Raw genomic sequence first — 17,969 nt, forward strand, 5'->3', positions numbered from 1 at the left:
CCCGATCCAGAAACACAAAACCCCGCAACCATTATATAGTACAATTACAATAACAAGTCCGTCGTGAGAAAGTCGACACGTGAACTCATGAATCCGTCGCTACCAATGCTGAAGGCTGTGATATGCTGAACTAGTAACGATGACGTCTGGAGCGCCCAGCACCAATGTCAATGCGGCTCATCTCCTGCATGAGAGCCCACTCGCTCTCGCTAGCGTTGTTGGCTCCGCTCATGATGGGCAGAGGGATCTTCGCCGGGATGGGGGGACCGCCACGCATGCCGCCGGGGGAGCTGCCGTATTGGGGAGCGTGATTCTCACTAGGGTAGTCCCACGTGCTGGCGCGTGACATGCGAGGCGGCGTGAAGTCGCTGCCATGGTCCTGGTAGTTGTGCGAAGAGATGGGCGCCAGGGGACTAGATCCTGCTGGCGAAGTGGAAGGAAGAGCAGACATGCGTTGCGTCTTCTTCTGCAACCGGTTTCGGGCACCGGCGTTTGGAGCGGGCGGGGTGCTGTACCGATCCGAGTCGTAAGAGACGGGCGATACCTGGGATTGCGGTCGAGCCGCGATGCGAAGCTGACGACGACCGCTTGTAGGCGCAGGTTGAGGAGCCATTGAGACTCTTGAACGTACGGATGCTGTGGCTGGGGTCTTCGGACCCTTCGGCTCAGGCTCCGGCGCCCAAGTGTCCATGGGCAGGTGATCGGAAGGATCAATCTCACGGCCATCATGGGTGATGATCTTCTCATCCGGGTCGGGTCTGGAGATATCGCTGCCAGTGGCGGACAACGTCGGGTTGAGCGCATCATATGAGTCGGGACCGAAGGGAACGCCAGACAATCTGCGATGATCCGGGGGCGGCGCTGGACTGACCGACTTGCGTTTGATCGTGTGAGACGGGTTGGGGGACATTCCTCGTCTAGACTGCGGCGGCGGTATCGGTGAAAGACCACGTGCGCGATGTTGAGGATGAGGACTGACAGAAATGCCGCGTCTCATATCGTGGTGAGGATTGGGCGAAACGCCGCGTCCCCTGATATCGTGGTGGGGATTAGGCGATACACCACGTCCCCTCGTGTCGTGGGCGTAGGGGTTCGGAGAGGCGCCACGGCCGCGCATATCCTGAGCGTAGGGCTGGGGGGATGCGCCCCTGCCTCTCATGTCCTGAGCATAAGGTTGAGGGGAGGCACCTCTTCCTCTCATGTCATGAGCGTACGGCTGCGGTGAGGGACCTCGTCCTCTCATGCTTTGATGCGGGGGCGCAGGCGAAGGACCGCGTCCTCTATGCATATCACCACTGTAAGCCACAGACTGCCGGTTGTCGTGTCGCGGCGGGATGTAGGTCTGGTCGTTGTATCCGGGATGCTGCCTACCACGTGTCGGCGTCGTGATACTCTCGGTTGTGTAACGCCTTGTCTGACGTCGGTCCTCGTAAATGCGATCGGTGACATCTTGTGTGAGGCCGGGATCGACTCCTGGCACCAAAGAGGCAGGGACAGAGGGCATGGTCGTTGCCTTTATCTCGGTTCCCGAGAGCTCGGATCGCTGCGATACATAAGAGTTCTGGCTGCGAGAGTGGTAGTCTTGAGGGCTGGGTGCGAAGTCTCTGGAGGCAATGGGAGACTGATGTTGGCGCACCATCTCATCGCCTCTGATATCCCTCGTAGCGATGGGCGACACCTGGTGACGAACCATTTCATCACCTCTCGGGTCACGCATAGACATGGGAGACACCGGCTGATGTCGGACCATCTCGTCGCCTCGAACGTATGGCTGCGGCGAAGTGCTGTAGTGAGATGGTGAAGCATTCCCTCTTCCAGCAAGCACCAACTCATCACCTCTAGGTTGGTACTCCGGCTGCTGCCGGTAGTCCTGCTGATAGTCTTGCTGGTACTCCGGCTGGGGGGAGGTGCTGAAGCGACCCGGAGATGCTGAACCGCGGCCCGCAAAAACAAGCTCGTTGCCCTGAGGTTGATAGTCTGGCTGCGGCGATGTGCTGTAAGGACCTGATGAAACCATCTCGTTGCCCCTGTCGTAGGCGGGATTAGGCGACTGGCCGCGCTGGCGAGATCCTGCACTGCCTCTGCCGCCAATGTTCAACGGCGCCGGACTTGGCACTTGGTCGTACCCCTGATCGTGTGCTTGTTCTTGGTATTGAGGTGCTCGAGCGGGTTGTCTAGGGCCAACGGCCAATGCCTGAGGCGGAGGCGGCGCTGGCTTCTGATCCTGGCCAAAGCCCAGTTCGTCATACGGAGGGACGCGCGAGGTTCTTCGAGCGGTAGTCTTGTTCGCAGGTGTAGGCGATTCTGGAACATCCTCAACCGTTGGCTGCATAGACCTGTACTCAGCATGTCCATCATAGGAGTGGTGTCGGGGGTGAGACTGCTCCTGGAAGTGATCCTCCGGAGCTGGCAGAGCGTGTCTGACCTCTGGAGCAGAGTCAAATCCACGGTACTGCGGTCGTCCAGGGTATGCTGCCGTAGAAAACGACATGCGGTGCGCCTCGTTTCGGAGGACATCCTGTCTCATGGCCGCATTTGCTGATTTCGGCGGCGTGTCGAACGAGCCCCTCAAGACCATATCCTGGGAGTTTGCTCTGCTGCGATGAGCAGGAGGCGGCGGCGGCCTATCATCCTCGGCTGCGGGAGAGTTTCTGGAGTCCTCGAGAAGGTACGAATCGCGGGGCGGTGGCTCCGAACCTTGACGGTAGTGGGCTCGATCGACGATTTCTTGGGAAGCATATCTCGGGCTGTAGTCTCTCTCGTCGTGCTGCGAAGTGGGGCTATCGTAGCGCTCGTGCCTCGTGGGAGTGTGCTGAGGTGTCACTTCGGCGGGATGAGGTAGGGCAGCGGGTGATGTCGGCGCAGGTAGCTCTGGCTGGCTGCGAGAAGCAGGAGAAGCGTGGTACTCGATAGCCTGCAATGGCGACGGCGTCGGTACTTGTGCGGGTGCGGGCTTCTTCGTGGGCATCGGTCGGGAGCCTGACAGACTCGGCTGTTCTCTCGGTTCTGGCGCTGGCGACGACGGTGCGCTCATCTCCTTGGGTCCTCGAGGGCCACCAGCGCGAGGCGGGTTCGGTGCTTGTTCTGGTGACGGGGCGGCGGGGGCCTCGCCCGTGAAAGGATCGGAGGGCAGCGGGCGTCTCTTGATCTGCTTTCGAGGGATCGTTCCATGGGATGCGTACGTCTCAATCGGCTCGGCCTCGACAGGCTTCGGCTTCGCTACGGGCTTCTCGGGCTTTGGCCGGATATCGTAGTATGTGATTTCCATGCGAATCTCTCCGGCATACTTGCCCTTGAAGGTCAAGTTGCGCCACAAGTCGTTCTGTCCTCCGCCGGGAACAATGATATCCCTGAGGTCGACCCACGTCTCTCCAATGAGGTCCGTCTTCTTATCGTCGTGGAATACTGACACCTTAAGCTGGTAGTAGTCTGGGGAATCGTGGACAGCGAATCGAAGCTCTTGGTCCCTGCAGAGTAGTATGTTAGTTATTATCGGCGGGCCATGAATGGGTTCGGGGGGAAGTGTCGGTACCATTTGGGTGTCTGTCCTCCGCGGATATCTGTCGTCGTCTTCTTCGCTTCCTTGCCGAGGCGTGCTGCACAGTAGGGGTCCTGCTTCCCCATGGTCTTGCGGTTGGGCAAGTTCTTTGCGCGGTCGACGATAGCGACCAGGGTGCCGATCAATGGGCCATCGACGCTGGGGTCGGCAAAGATGCCAGCCGTGTGCATCCCATTGAGTGGGTGCGATGCTTTCGCTTTGGACGCTAACATGTTTTGTGTTTGCTGTATCTGTGGTGTTGTAAGGTGTTGTTCGATGGGTCAATTCGGATGCCGTTTCGGGTTGACAAGGCGACAAAAAACAACAAAAAGTGAAGCTGCTGATAAGCCACACAGTGATGCGGATGCTGGTAGAGATAGGAAAATGCTATCAACTCTGAGATATAGAGAGAGAGCTCGTTTACATTGGCGGCTCGGTTCGTCTTCTTTTTTGAGAGACGGGTATCAAAACAATGGAGGGCTCCAGGCGAGAGAAATATGACGATAGGGCAGAGACACAAACAACGGGTGAAACAAGGACGATGTTGGCGATGGAGAGAAAGACGGCAGGGAGCCAGCACCCGAGTCTGCGTCTGAGCCGAGGAATGAATGGCAAACGGCGACGACGACGGGGTGAGAGGGGGAGGTGCAAGAGAGGAAGTGAGGGTGAGGGAGAAGAGAGAGTGTGTGAGTTTGTGCGTGCGTGTGTGTGTGAGAGGAAGAAAGACAGACAGACACCCGGTCAGATCAGATCAGGAAGAGCAAAGCTAAGCAAGAACAAGCCAAGCAGCGCAGCGCAGCGTGAGGCAAGGCAAGGCAAGGCAAGGTCGGGAGCGTAGCAGCAGCGGGTGGGAGGAGGCAGATGATGAATGATGATTGTTTTTGGCTGGCGCAGGGCAGGCGGCGGCGACGGGCATGCAGCAGCTGGAGGAGCAGCAGAAGCAGAAGCAGAAGCAGACGTGCATGTAGCAACAGGTACCTAGCAATTGGAGTGGGGTGTGGAACCTGTCTGGTTCAGGTCAGGTACCTTACCCAGGATCCGTACTGCGTACCTGGAAAAACCGGTGCAGGCAAGAGCTTGGTACCTGGGCCTCGCGGGTGTCCTGCCACTGGCTGCAGGTATCTCCTAGCTCTGTTGCAACGGACGACAGGTCCAGCTAACCTCGATCAGCGATGGTGCGCCTTACCTGCCTCGTAGTTTTTTTTTCTCTCCTCCCCTCCCGGCGCTGAGGGAAAGAAACTCAGCAGGTACGAACCGAGTAGAGTGCCGCTAAAACAGGACAAGCGCCAAGGCCAAGCGCCAAAAAGACAGACGCCGCACTGTACATTGTGCTGCGTGCAGGGGCCATCCCCAGGCCGCGCGTGTGGTGGCTGGGCGAATGAGGGGCGGCAGAACCCCACCTTGTCTCCACCGAGCACCTGGATTGGGGAATATGCTGTGGCTGGTCGGGCTGGGAAACGCGAGACACCTGCCGTGGCCTGTCACTTTTGTCACTCCCCCAAAAACCACCCTCCCGCATCCAAACAGATGCCAGAAACAGGGCACTCGCAGAGTCCGATGAGACGACCGCCCATTCATGCAATCCGCATCAGTTATTGAGAGCGTCAAACTGAGGTAATGGGAGAGGTTGGTCCGTCTCTTCTCATCGCAATCTCACCACCCGCTCGCTCGCTTGCCCACCCATCCAACCCAGATCCAGCATCCAAGCCAACATCGGCTGTCCCTTGAAGAACCCTGACCCAGGGCGGGCAGGACAGGACAGCCAGGCCAAGCAAGGGCAGGGCAAGCAAGGCCCCAGCAGCAAAAAGAGAGGTTGATGTCCCGCCGCCGCAGTCCACAGCAGGGGTTCATCGCCCTGAGTTGCGCCTTGCAGGGGTTCTCGAAGCCGGTCCCTTCCAGCCCGGCAAACCTTTTTTTCAACTCTTTCATCTCCCAGAAACCCGACTGCGCATCCGTATCGCGGTCAATCTTGCTCGCTTGTGAGAGTGAGGCCACAAGAAACCATGCCTGCACCCTAAAGGCTCCTCTTCCCGCTCCTCGCCAAAACTCCACCGTCCGGGGAGCCCTACAAGGTATCTCACAACTGAGCCACTTCGGCTCACTCTACCTGTCACTGCGGGATGGGCAGAGTCTGGACGTGTCTGATTGCGGTTCGTCGACGTGACTCGCTTGGCTCTCGGTGAATGCCTATGCTGCATTGCAGTTCCACGGACACTGCCAAAGCAGTCTTGACCGTACATTCAGCGACTTCTTCAACCTCGCCGAAACGGACATTGACAACCTAACCGAGCGATCAAAGCCGTCAAGAAGGCGGTCGGAGCTGTCACTTTTTGACTTTCCCGCTCAATCAGACGATTGGAGGTTGGGGAACAACGCATCGGGCCCGAACGACCACTTCTCGAAGAGAAAGATGCCTTGGCGCCGACTATCCGCTTGTGCTATGTTCCCTGTCGAGCTGACAAGACTCGAACCGGGCAAAACCTTCAAATAAACAACCTATGAAACCTTCGCGGACGTAGACGAGCCCAAAGTCCCTCGAATTATCTCTTTGCCGGTCCAATCTGCTCGCTGGAAAGGCGTATTGGCGTGTTTCCGTTCAGAAAACGAAAAGGCGCCGTCCAATCCGCAGCTGCAAGGCATTGGTTAAAACACCGATGGGGCCAACGGGGGATATGCACATCATCCCGAAGACTGAGCCTCAATGGGTGACGCGCCCCAGCTTTGGCGCCGCCCCAATGAGAATCGTCGAAACAGACTCGGGAAGCGAAGACAACATCATGAACCAATCAAAGCCCTTTTTTCGACGGTTCTTCATGTCATGATTCCGAAAACGCTGCCCCCAATCAATTTGACGCGACCCGATCGCCGGTTTCTAGACCTTTGGAACCCCGATTTGAATGACACAACACGCCGGCCGGGCTCACACGATGGTGCACTGCTCTAGTATTCACGAAGTTTGTGAATGCTTCGGGAGCGACAAAGTGTATTCGAATCAGACGGTTCGTCCGAGCGAGGATTGGCAGAATTGCGCATTCCGTCTATTCATTCAACAGACGTTTGCTCATTGACGTTGCTGGCATGCTTCTCATGCAAACCGGCCATTCCCATCAACAGGTCCGACCTGCCCCACCGCCAAGCTGTGCAGAAAAAAGAGCTGACGTCGACCTGCCCCGCCAGCAAACCAACAAAAATAGAAGCAAAAACACACAATCCCAATCATTTAAGCTTCCTTTCGTTTAAATCGCGATAGATCGTCATTGTGGATTCCCAAGTCCATCCAACAGAAGACGACGTCAAAAAGTGCCTAACAAGGCACAGTCTCATATGCACAAGGGGCCGTTCCCAGACAATGCACGCCTTGCCGTTCGGTCTTACCCGTCTCCGCGGCGAAGGGATTACGTGTTGGACGTACGTCTTCCCGCATTACTTCAAGACTTCCCAAGACACAACTTGCATTCCGATGCAAGTTCATGACGAAGACGAACGTTTTTCGTCTCTTCCGAGTCCGTGTTCATCTGGCACTCTGCGATCAAGGCCGCATCCAGGCCCGGGAAAGACCCTCTATCACTAATCTTCTCATCTGTGCCGTTCCTGCCATCAGCGTCGTCGTCACTTGCTGGAGGTACACCGAAACACACCAAGTGACAACCCCCATCCAAGTCTCACCATCAATCGAAAAAAGAAGCAACCATAACCCGCCACACTAATTCTAGCGCCACGTCCAACGGTCAAGCCCTTCCTAGCGCTTGGGATCAGGACCCCTTTTCAGCATAGTCCATTGTTGAACTTTCGAGCGAAAGAGGGAATGAAAAAGCCTCAGCACAGTGTCCGCAGTCCGAGACCATGGCGCGCGTCTCTAATTAGTTCATCTTGTCTCCTTCCCTTTCTCTTCTCGATCAACCGCCCCCCCACCCGCCGCCGCTTGCTACTAGGCGCATCTCTCCATGGCAACCATCCCAGACAACGACACAGTTGCTGTGGAAGAAGGAGATTTACAGTCGGCACCGCTAGCCGCAACAATCAGTTGAAAAAGGAGACGAGCGCCTACTAACATTCCAGTGTTCCAGATCAGTCGAACGAGATGCACTGACTCGAATGTGTGAACTAAACAGAAGAAATCTGTCGGTACGACCCATGTCGAAAAAGAGCCTGTGATGTGGTCAAGACAAGGGAGGCGGGCAAGATTACTGCAGAGACGGTAATACCGATGACGATAAATAGTGACAGTAACTGAGAAGTAAGACCTAGTAGCTAAGGACGCAGACGAGAAGACTCAGATTAGTTTCTGCCTACTTTCTAAAGGCCCACTAGCGCCCAGTATCACGACGACCGACAGCACCCTGGTTCACATTCGCACCGCCTCTGGGCAGGTAAAATGAAATCGAGTACCACATTCTATGAACCACCTGATTCTATTGCGCAAACCACGGCATCAAACATGATAGTCGCCAAGCCCGGGACCACGTATCTCTACACCCGGTGCGACCCCCGCAAGCCGGCGCCGGCTCGGGGGTGGGGACAGATTCACGTCGCTGCAGCATGTCCACGTCTCCTCGCCCGGCCCGAGGACTTTGCATACGACGTCCACGGGCTCCCGATGCGCCGGACACCGCAAGCCACGCAATCCCCATCCCAAACTCCATGATTCCAACCCAGCCCGCTTTCCACTTGCTTGACATTCCACGATCAGTATCCAGAAGCTTGCCAAAGTCCACCGCACTGTGAATGATGGAGACGGGACCCCCTTCAGGTTCCTACACGATGCCCGAGGCGGGGGCCCCCATCGGCGACTGCGGAATTTGGGTATCAAACTTTCCCACACCGCCGTCGGATTCCATTCCCCGACACCTTTCAGCCTTACGAATTGGATGAGTGATGTCCCCCCATGCCCCAACCACAGGTACCTTTTGGAGAAAGGCCGAACGATAGCGGCCCGACGGGCGGCGTTTATGCGTTGTTCATGAAGGACACAAAGAAGCTGAGGGGCACCACCATCACGGGAGGGATCTTGCCTGTACAAGAGCCGAGCTAAAGAGCTCGTCATCACAGGAATTGAAGGGAGCTTTGGGCACCAACGGCAGCAAATCAATCCAGCCCAACATCGCGATTCACATGCTTTTCCTTCCAAGTTCTGGTCCATTGTTCTCTGTAGTGGAGAGTTGGTGATAGCCAGCTTCAACACGTGCGGCTTTGCATTTCGTCGGACTCAGTTCCGGTCCTTTCGCATTCCTTCCCCAAACGCTCTATCGACATTTATCGACTGCGGCTCAAAGGCCGTGCGATGTAAAAATTCCAATATGTGCCTCCCCCGGCATAAGCTCTTCGCTACAAGCTTTCATAATATCCTCTTTTCGAGTACCGTGTCTTCAAAACCTCCCATAACCGCCAGTCGCCCAGCAAGAAGTGTCTCCCAATGTATCTTTCAGTCCTTCCATTCCAGAAGCTTTCCGACCTCCAAAACGCCAACCATATCGCCCTGGTCAAGCACAGCCAGTATAGAATCCGCGCGGCAGACGTACTCGCCATCGTCGGCCGCTCCTTGCATGTTCCTCACAAAGTTCACCGCCCGCCGTACCGTCGTCTCCGACGAGATGGATAGCATCTCCGCTCTGGGCACCATCAGCCCCGGGATCTCCTTTAGGCACCGCGCAAAGTCCTCCGTCGCCAGTTTCCTGATCCGGCCCGGGGACGCAACGTCGTTGCCTATGCGGACCCAGCCCGAGGTCGAGTCGTACGCTGCCCGGAAGAGGTCCGCGCCGACGCTGTCTGTACACAAGGCCACCAAATCTGGGATGTCCGTCCAGGGAACGGCAAGGTCCAAGATGGTCTGCGGTTTCCTAAACGCAGCGCCAATAGCACCTCCGGGGTGATTCTTCGAGAACACTTGTGACATGCTAGGATGCAACTCCTGACCCGCAGCAATGGCGAGCGCATCACCCACAGCCAAAGCAACGGTCGTAGATGTCGTGGGTGCGGATACACCAAACGACGCCGTTTCGCTTTCGTGAATGGGTGCCGGGAGGAGAATGGTGTCCGGCCTCAGCTTGATGAGCTCACACGTATCCGGCCGGGTGTGTCCCGTGAGTATGATTAAGGAAGAAGGCTTGTCCAGGTGAGGCAGCAGGTTGAAAAGCTCTGACGTCTTGCCGGAGAAGGTGATGAACATTAGGATATCGTGTTTTTGCACTATGCCGAGGTCGCCGTGTAGGGCGTCGATTGGGTTCAAAAAGACGGACGCAATGGAGAGGCTGTTAAAAGTTGCGACCAGCTTGTTGGCAATATGTCCGGATTTGCCAACGCCTGTGATCACGAGCTTACCCTTCTCGCCCTTGTGCCGTGTGATTGCTGCGACCGTGCGATTGAAGCCGTCCCGGGCAACTGGGTCTGTCTCGTACAACGCGGCGACTGAGCGCAAGGCTGCTGCTTCTGTCTTAAGCACGTGTGTCGCAGCATGAAGACGATCTTGTACTGTGACCGAATTCTCTTCTGTCTCGAGCATCTCATCGGGCGATCCCAAGCTGAGCTCTTCTAATTCTTCAAGAAATTCGTCCTCCGGGGGTGACACCGGTGGTGAAGGCGGCGACGGGGGCGGCATCGATTCGCAGTGAGGAGCTCCCAGCACGTAGACGGCGCTGGTTTGCACCGGCCGGTGCTCCATGTAACGAGAGTCTCCCATGATTATGATGTTCGATTGCGGACAGTAAATGCAGCTTGAGGTGAAGCAATTGACGATCCGATCGCACGTTGTCGTCCAAAAGTAGTTCGCGGGCTTCGTTATCGTTATCAATCAAGCAGAGTCAAAGTGTCGCCGTAAACTGAAATTCGCAATGCGCCTCGTCCCTTTGAAAGTTTGCTCTCTGGTGGGGGAATATGCAGGCGAGGACAGCTGCGCGGAACCACACAAATAAAGGCCCAATTCACCTGAGATTGAGTCGCGGGGAGCAGCTGGAAAGATGAGCAAAGATGTAACCAGATTCCATGACGTTGAGAAAGATTGCGGCGGCCGGGGTTTAATGAGAATTTGTCCGAAGCGCGCGCGCGCGAGTTGAGTTAAAGAGCAGAAAAAGCAGGTCGAATACGTAAGATATGTAGAGATACCGAGGACCCTGCGCGAAAAGCGAGCGAGCTTCCCAAACTCACCTTAATTGCTGCCCCTCCACTCGGGGCTACCCTTGGCTTAGCTTCACGCATAGTGGGTAGCTCTCCCCGATCCGGATGCCATGACTGGCCGATAAACCCATCTCTTGGTGCGGCATGTCGCGCGTGGAAGGGATGGCTCTGTATGCCCTGCCTCTGGCGTGATCGAGCCTGGCGCCCTGACTGGATCCCCGAAGGAGGGACGGTTGGTAATCAGATCCGAGGCGGATAGTCTCGAGTTCCATGAGAAAGCTTGGAAAAGTACAAGCCTCATGCTTTGTGGACGTAGATGGCGCTCCCACCGGTTCCGGGAAATCGAGTCATTCAAGGGGGCTCATTGGCAGCTGGCTTCGAGAACGATGAGCCAGACCGAACAAAGATACGGGCGCGATAGACAGCGTGCGGCGTGTGTGTTCCTCCCAAGCAACAGATAGGCAGGAGGTCGGAATCACAAGCAGCCCGAACCCTGTCCATCCGGTGGGGTTCCGCGAGTCTATGATCCATCGATGTTTTTTTTGAGCATGCGTTAGACATCGATGCGGCCAAACAAGGCGATGATGCGTGCGTTTGGCAGACGTCAAAATCGACCATCCTGGACTGCCCTGGCCAGATGCTATTCCAGGACAATTTATTTGACCGCCGTTAACACGGCTCAGGCAGGTAAAACTGGCGTTTGTTTTGTTTTTCGTAGCCGGCTAAGGTTGTTGTGAAGATCGGATCGGATTTCAGCGGAGATTTCGGTTGAAATTTCATGGGTGTACAGAGTACGATCGCCGAAGACCCCAAAGACCCTGGCCGCAGGTGTCAACAAGACCGCAAAAGGCCCGACCTCCGCTTGAGATCCGCTTCGAATGTCGCTGAATTGGCTTCACAACACTCGAATTGCACAGCTGTCGTGATTCATTAACTTTTGGTGTTTTGTTTCCTGAGTCGCGTTGCATTCGTTCAACCCTCTATTGTGGGATCAACGTTTGCCATTCTCCGAGGACTCGCAACTCGACCTCCCATTAGCCGGGGTGAGATTGTGCAGGAGTAGCTGTCAAGCCAATCAAAAGAGCCATGGGCAACACGACTTCTGGATCCGAACACCGCATTGCCATGCACGGCAGTTGACACGAGAGCGAGAATAAGGATCGCTGGAGCTGTGCTAGCGAGAGCCAACCATGTTCCGGTATTACGGTTGCGCTGTGCAAGTTTGTCACTGTCGCGCTCAGGAGAACCAAACCGCGCTGGTGGCCAGAGGTTTGGACACTGGAGGAGAGATCGTTCAAAAGAGCGCAAAGGGTCATCCCCAGATGACAGAATGGACGCGAGAAGCAGCAACCCAAACGTCGTTCTCTGCTGTGGTAGTCGCCGTACTTCTTGAGATTGACTGCTCTCCTTGTCCGCATCATCTCCCTTGTCACTCTTTTGCCTCAGAATCCCTCGTTTCTTCGCACTCATCAAGATGCATCTTGGCGCAGCCATCATCGCGGCTCTGAGCCTCACAGGCTATGCATTCCCGAGACAGCGACCTGGGTATGTCCGGATGCTGCCGCGGGCCAACGACACCGAAATCTCATGCGGGCAGACCGAGTACACGCTGACCGAGGTGAGATCGGCGGCGGATGCGGCTTGCCAGCACGTGGAGGATGGCACGACGGCGGGCAGCTCGAGCTATCCGCACACGTACCGAAACCAGGAGGGGTTCGACTTCAACGGAGTCGAGGGTCCCTTTGTCGAGTTTCCGATGAAGACAAGTGGTGTCTACAAGGGCGGTAAGCGATTCAGTGGAAATGGCATTTGTCGGTTTGCGTGGGTTGTGATGAGATCGGCGATCCGGGCGTGGGTGCTTGTGCAAGCTATTAGTCGCAGCTCGCCAAGTCGCATTAGCGGCAGGGCTGGCCGCTCCCATCCCCCCCGCGATGCAGCGCTATCTCCATGATTTGAGAAGAAAAAGTGAGGCTTGAGCTGACAGGTTTCTCGTGACTGTAGGCAAGCCAGGAGCAGACCGGGTTATCATCAACGAAAAGTGCGTTCTTGCAGGCCAGATCACACACACGGGAGCCAACGGCAACGCGTTCGTGGGCTGCGAGGGCACCAGCTAGGCGCCTATTGGATGGTTGGCCCAGAGAAGCGACGCTGATAACGGTCTTGGTGTTTACCCCCCACGATCTGCTTTAAGCGTCTGACAGCGCTGCCTTGGTGGTTTGGAAAGCGGTTAGCACGGCTAGGCAGTTGAATTATCTTCTCCTCGACGATTCCGCTCCAGCCTCTCCAATTCGTGTCCTCTCTCTCTCGATTTCGTCTCTCCAGTGTAATAATTCGTCGCATCTGGAAGACGCACTTCCCATCTGCCGGCGGCAAGTGATGCGCGAATTGAGGTGGGATGAATGCAAGGTGCAAGATGCCCATCTCGGAATTTGGTCCGTGCCTGTCGAGCGGTGAAGGCCAAGGTGAAGATGAAGGGCCGTCCTAACAATTTCGAGTCAACGCTAGGGCGAGGTAATCTTGGTCAGGACGCAGGCGGTTGCAGCAACGGTGCGTGAGAAGTGACCGCCGGACGGAGAGAATATGGTGGTAGTGGTGGTGGTCGGTGGTCAGTGGGCGATCAGCGAGACGAGACGACGGACGAGTACCTACGCTGGACGAGAGTGGTTGGCTGGTGCTGCAAAGGCCGTAGCTACCTGCCCTGCCTGGCAGTTGCCTGCCTCCCTCTGTGCCTGCCACACTGCGACAGGAGGCCAGAGTTGAGTAAGGTACATCCGGACGCCTCACGTTTTGGTGTGAGCATCACCAATTCTGGGACGAAAGCATTGTACCTCTGCCTCCCGCCCCCGGTGCATCATCCAGCCCCCGTCCCTTCTCATGTTACCAAACCCACCTGCACCACACGCGTACGGCCACAAGCCTCGACCACTCACTGGACGGCTTACCGGTTTGGGGAAGCAGGTAGCGTCATAACTGCAGCCAGTCTGCCCACCACCAGCTATTGATAGGCAACCCCCCCAAGACTTGCAGGTTTCCCATCGAGTTGCCTCCTTCTTTCCCATGGGTGCAACTTGGCATCTTTTTCTTCCTGCCTCATACCAATCTTTCCAGGCAGAGAGGAGGAAAGAAAGGCGAACTTTGTCCCGAAATACGACACCTTGCCGACTGCGAAGATGACACGAGTCTCCGTCTACAGCTCTGCCCTCGTGGCTTTTGTCGCCGGTAAGTACCTACCACCTTTTCCCTCGACGGGTCCCCCGCGCAGGCAAAACGGGAGGCCGACGGTCGAGGTATCCACCCTTGCATCGTCGTCATCGCCCGTTTCTGAAGCTCGAAGCTGGGCGCGATGGTGGCGCCAGGGGATTGCTTCAAGCACATCAATCGGCAACAACATGATGCGTCTGCAATACACGATGGCTAATGTTCTGCTCTGCTAGCGACGGCGATGATCGTCACGTCCATTATTTTGCCGCACTGGGTTTCCTACTCCGTTACCGCCACCGACGGAAACGAGTTCTCAAAACACATTGGATTGCACAAGATCTGCTCCAACGTCGGGCCTGGCCCGGCGTGCAAAGTCTTCCCGACCGACGAATTATGTAGCAAAGATGGCGAGAGATATTTCTGCTCCATGTGGCGCTCCGTTGGCTTCCTCGCCTCCTTCTCGACAATTATGCACCTCGCGTCTTTGGTCACTTTCCTCGTCATCATGAGCGGAGGCAAGTACAAGCGCGAGACGGGCTGGAAGATCCTCGCTGGGCTTCTGATTTTTGTCGCGGCCGTTGAATTTATTTTGATGGGCATTGTGGTAAGTCTACGGCAAAGGCAGTTGCGTTATAGTATGGGTCGGGGTCACAGAGCTGACGAGCATACTAGGCGTACCTCTTCGACAATGACGAGCAGTTCCGCGTCCCTGGCTGGGGTCTCGACACATCCTGGATTCTCTGCACCGTCAGCGCATCTGTGTCTGTTCTCTGCGCTTTGGGACTGGGTATTTCCTCATTTGTTCTCCCACCGGAGGAGGGCTACGAGTTCCTCAACGACCCGCTGCCGTGATCCACGATGGACTTGGATGATGAATGCCCGAAACACGCTAGAAGCTCATTTTTCATTTCTTGCAGGCATAAAGGGAAACGGAGTTTGCATATTATTTTTCGCCAAATGAGGAGTTACTCTTTTCTTGTTTTGGTCAGCGGCTATGATGAGAGCGATGAGTGGCTCGCAACTGGTTCATGCGCTGCCAAATAATCTACATATGAAATATACAAAATCAATCTTTGTTTGGAAGCATCATTCCGCGATGCAGCTAAAGCTCGGGTTTTCAGCTGGACAAGAGTGACGACACTGAGGCGATGGAGATAAGCGCTTGGGGGCAAGTGCGGGGCCGGCCGGTCCCCGCATTCACACCTTCCAAATTGTCAAACATCCAACGGCGCGCCATGGCCTAACTTATATGAGCCCATCTGCTCCTAACAAGCCTCTCTAAACTCACTCGCACGCGTTCAAGCTTCATATCCTCCTGGAGCCCAGCCCAAGGTCTCAACCCGTCTCTCTCTTTTTCTCGCAAACCAGCGGCCCAAAAACCCGGTTGACTCATCCCAACATGACCGTTCCCGCGCAAGAAGAGGGCCTCACACCCTCCCAGCTCGCCGCCTTCAACCGCGACGGCTACCTCATCATCCCGGGCGCCCTTTCCCCAGAAACTGTCCAGGGCCTGCTCGCCGAGACCCACTCGCTCCTCGACAACTTCTCCCTCGCCGACCACCCCATGACGCGCTTCTCCACCGGCGAGAAGGCAGACCACGTCGGCGACGACTACTTCCTCACCTCGGGCGACAAGGTGCGCTTCTTCTTCGAGGAGGACGCCTTCGACGACGCCGGCAACCTCGCCAAGCCCAAGGCCCGCGCCATCAACAAGATCGGCCACTACCTGCACGTGCTCTCCCCGCCCTTCGCCGCCGTCTCGGACCCGGCCTCGACCGCCGCCGTCCGGGGGAAGCCGGCCGCCGTCGCGCGCAGCCTCGGGTTCAAGGACCCCCGCTGCCTGCAGAGCATGGTCATCTGCAAGCAGCCCGAGATCGGGGGCGCCGTGCCGCCGCACCAGGACTCGACGTTCCTGTACACGGACCCGCCGTCGGCCGTGGGGTTCTGGTACGCGCTTGAGGACGCGACGCTCGAGAACGGGTGCTTGAGCTTCTTGCCGGGCAGCCACCGCTGGGCGCCCGTGGCGAACCGGTTGGTGAGGAAGGCCGGGGACAGGGGCACGGAGATGGTGGAGAACCAGGGGCCGCGGTTCCCGCCGGGGGATGAGTACGCTGCGCAGAGCGAGGAGGGGAAGGGGGCGTATGTGCCTGGCGAGGTGAAGGCTGGCGACCTGGTGCTCATCCACGGCAACTTGCTGCACAAGAGCGAGAAGAACCTGAGCCAAAAGGGGCGGATTATCTACACGTTTCACGTCATCGAGGGCGAGGGCACGAAGTATGATGAGAAGAACTGGCTGCAGCCGCCTGAGGCTGGGTTCACCAAGTTATATGCCTGAGTCATGGGTATCAGTCTGCCCCAAGAACAAAAAAATACAAAAAGATCCATCTAATCTGGTTTCCCAACCATGCGAGTGTGAAGACGTCAAAGGTTGTACATGTATCTGGCTTGCGTCTGCCTGCTTTATCACCTCTTGCCGGCAGACTTCTTCTTCTTCGTAGTAACCTCCTCCTCTTCCGAACTGTCATCATCGCTGCTGTCGTCGTCTTCCTCCTCGGACGAGGACGACGAGCTGCTGGAGGTCTCCTCGGCATCCCGCTGCGCAGCCTGGCGCTGCACCTCGGACTCGTTGTCGGAGTCGTCGTCCGACGAGTCGCTGTCGCTGCTCGAGTCGTCGTCAGAGTCGTCATCGGAAGACTCGTCAGAGCTGCTGTCGACGTTGGCCGTCCGCTGCTTACGACGGCGAGAGGCACTCTGCTTCGTGCCGTCGTTGAGCTTCACCCTCTTGTCGACCGTCTCCTCCTGAACAGCAGCAGCAGCAGCAGCAGCCTTTGGCGGCGCCTCCTCCGTGTCAATGGTCATGGCATCGCTGTCCTCGCTCTCCGCGAGCTCCTCCAATATCGTCTCGGCGCGCATGCGCTTGATCACACGCTGCGTGATGGCGACGTCGCTCGACTGCGCCACGAAGCCGCTCTCGTCGAAGCGCTTCCTCTTGCCACTACTACTGCCATCCTCGGCGCCGAGCTGCTTCAGCCCGGCCAGGACCTTCTCGTACTCGGACTGCTTCGAGTCCGCGTCCGGCGTGCCGTCGGGGAAGGCGGCTTTGCCCTGGGCGGCGTCCTCCTTCCTGACCTCGTCCGCCGTCTCGCGCAGCCGCGTCCGCGTGTAGCCCTTGAGGTCCTGGATGTACTCGTAGAAGGTGTCGATGTCGGCCGAGGGGATGGCCTCGGTGTGGAAGACGCGCTTCATGAGGATGGACTGGTAGTTCTTGTTGAACTTCCAGGTCGCGCGGGCGTGCTTCCAGGCGCGGAGGTACTCGAGGGAGGGCTTGATGTCGGCCTGCGGCTGCTGCGTCGCGGGCTTGGCCGGCTTCTTGCTCTTGTTCTTCTTCTTTGTCGACTCGGCGGCGGCGGTGGGGTTCTTCGTGTCTTCGGTGAAGGTGACGGACTTCTGCTTCCTCAGGGTCGGGGGAGTGGCAGCAGCATGGTGATGGTCGTCGGTGCGGGTCCTTTTGAGGGGGGAGCTGAACGCAGGGGGAACGGACGAGTGCTCGGGACGTTTCCTTTTGGCGGCGGCGCTGGCGGCGTCCGCCGCGCCGTTGGCGTTCCGGGCGTCGTGGTGTTGCTGGTGACCGTTGGGCTTCGATCCCTCGGCAGCAGGGCCGCCAATCTCTGGGCCGGACTTGAGCTTGAGGCCCAATCGTTTCCAGGCCGGTACCTTTGCGGACATGACGGGCAGCAGCGGGCACACCCTCTTCGTTTTTTTTTCTGCGTCCCGGAAGGCGAGGGAGGGAGGGGAGAGGATCGCTGGATCGCAATTTGGTGTCTGCGGTTGCGCCTGCTGGGTCTGAAGAGGGTACAGAAAATGCAGAATTGGGCCGCTTCAATGCTCTCCACGTGTGCTTGGCCTATTAGATTGGAATGCGATGGCCTCGTGTGCGGCAGTCCGATTGGGTGCGACGTGTGGTGCTCGAGACTGGAGGGTGAAAGTCGGGAATGGTCCCTCGATATTTTTTTTTCCTTTGGAGGCTGCCCTGCCATTTTTTTGGCAGCAGGATGCGTTGTCGTTCCCGCAGTGCCAGGGGTGCCCCGCTGTATCCCTGCACTGCAGCTTTTCAGTGTGC

The 17,969-nt window shown here is 57.1% G+C and overlaps 6 protein-coding genes across 6 annotated transcripts; 3 read left to right on the forward strand and 3 right to left on the reverse strand.

The window, feature by feature from the left end:
• Positions 1–130: 130 nt before the first annotated feature.
• Positions 131–3,771, reverse strand: fic1 (Ingression protein fic1; the record flags this gene model as incomplete). Its single annotated transcript, XM_032022941.1, has 2 exons — positions 131–3,467; positions 3,533–3,771. 2 exons carry the CDS (start codon positions 3,769–3,771, stop codon positions 131–133), a joined length of 3,576 nt encoding a protein of 1,191 aa, XP_031880235.1.
• Positions 3,772–8,960: 5,189 nt separating this feature from the next.
• Positions 8,961–10,214, reverse strand: RP505 (Uncharacterized protein; the record flags this gene model as incomplete). The annotated part of the gene is made up of 1 exon (XM_032022942.1): positions 8,961–10,214. The coding sequence occupies one exon, from the start codon at positions 10,212–10,214 to the stop codon at positions 8,961–8,963; it is 1,254 nt and encodes a 417-aa protein (XP_031880236.1).
• Positions 10,215–12,122: 1,908 nt separating this feature from the next.
• On the forward strand, positions 12,123–12,762 carry CGGC5_v006271 (Extracellular guanyl-specific ribonuclease; the record flags this gene model as incomplete). Its single annotated transcript, XM_032022943.1, has 2 exons — positions 12,123–12,432; positions 12,650–12,762. The coding sequence occupies 2 exons, from the start codon at positions 12,123–12,125 to the stop codon at positions 12,760–12,762; spliced, it is 423 nt and encodes a 140-aa protein (XP_031880233.1).
• A 1,056-nt stretch (positions 12,763–13,818) lies between these two features.
• CGGC5_v006272 (uncharacterized protein) lies at positions 13,819–14,701 on the forward strand (the record flags this gene model as incomplete). Its single annotated transcript, XM_032022944.1, has 3 exons — positions 13,819–13,867; positions 14,083–14,453; positions 14,522–14,701. The coding sequence occupies 3 exons, from the start codon at positions 13,819–13,821 to the stop codon at positions 14,699–14,701; spliced, it is 600 nt and encodes a 199-aa protein (XP_031880234.1).
• Positions 14,702–15,248: 547 nt separating this feature from the next.
• On the forward strand, positions 15,249–16,184 carry PHYHD1 (Phytanoyl-CoA dioxygenase domain-containing protein 1; the record flags this gene model as incomplete). Its single annotated transcript, XM_032022945.1, has 1 exon — positions 15,249–16,184. One exon carries the CDS (start codon positions 15,249–15,251, stop codon positions 16,182–16,184), a length of 936 nt encoding a protein of 311 aa, XP_031880237.1.
• Positions 16,185–16,312: 128 nt separating this feature from the next.
• On the reverse strand, positions 16,313–17,575 carry CGGC5_v006274 (uncharacterized protein; the record flags this gene model as incomplete). Its single annotated transcript, XM_032022946.1, has 1 exon — positions 16,313–17,575. One exon carries the CDS (start codon positions 17,573–17,575, stop codon positions 16,313–16,315), a length of 1,263 nt encoding a protein of 420 aa, XP_031880249.1.
• Between the last annotated feature and the right edge of the window lie 394 nt (positions 17,576–17,969).

Source organism: Colletotrichum fructicola (assembly GCF_000319635.2).
Source record: "Colletotrichum fructicola Nara gc5 chromosome Unknown KSG_Nara_v1_contig03, whole genome shotgun sequence".
NCBI classification, from domain to species: domain Eukaryota; kingdom Fungi; phylum Ascomycota; class Sordariomycetes; order Glomerellales; family Glomerellaceae; genus Colletotrichum; species Colletotrichum fructicola.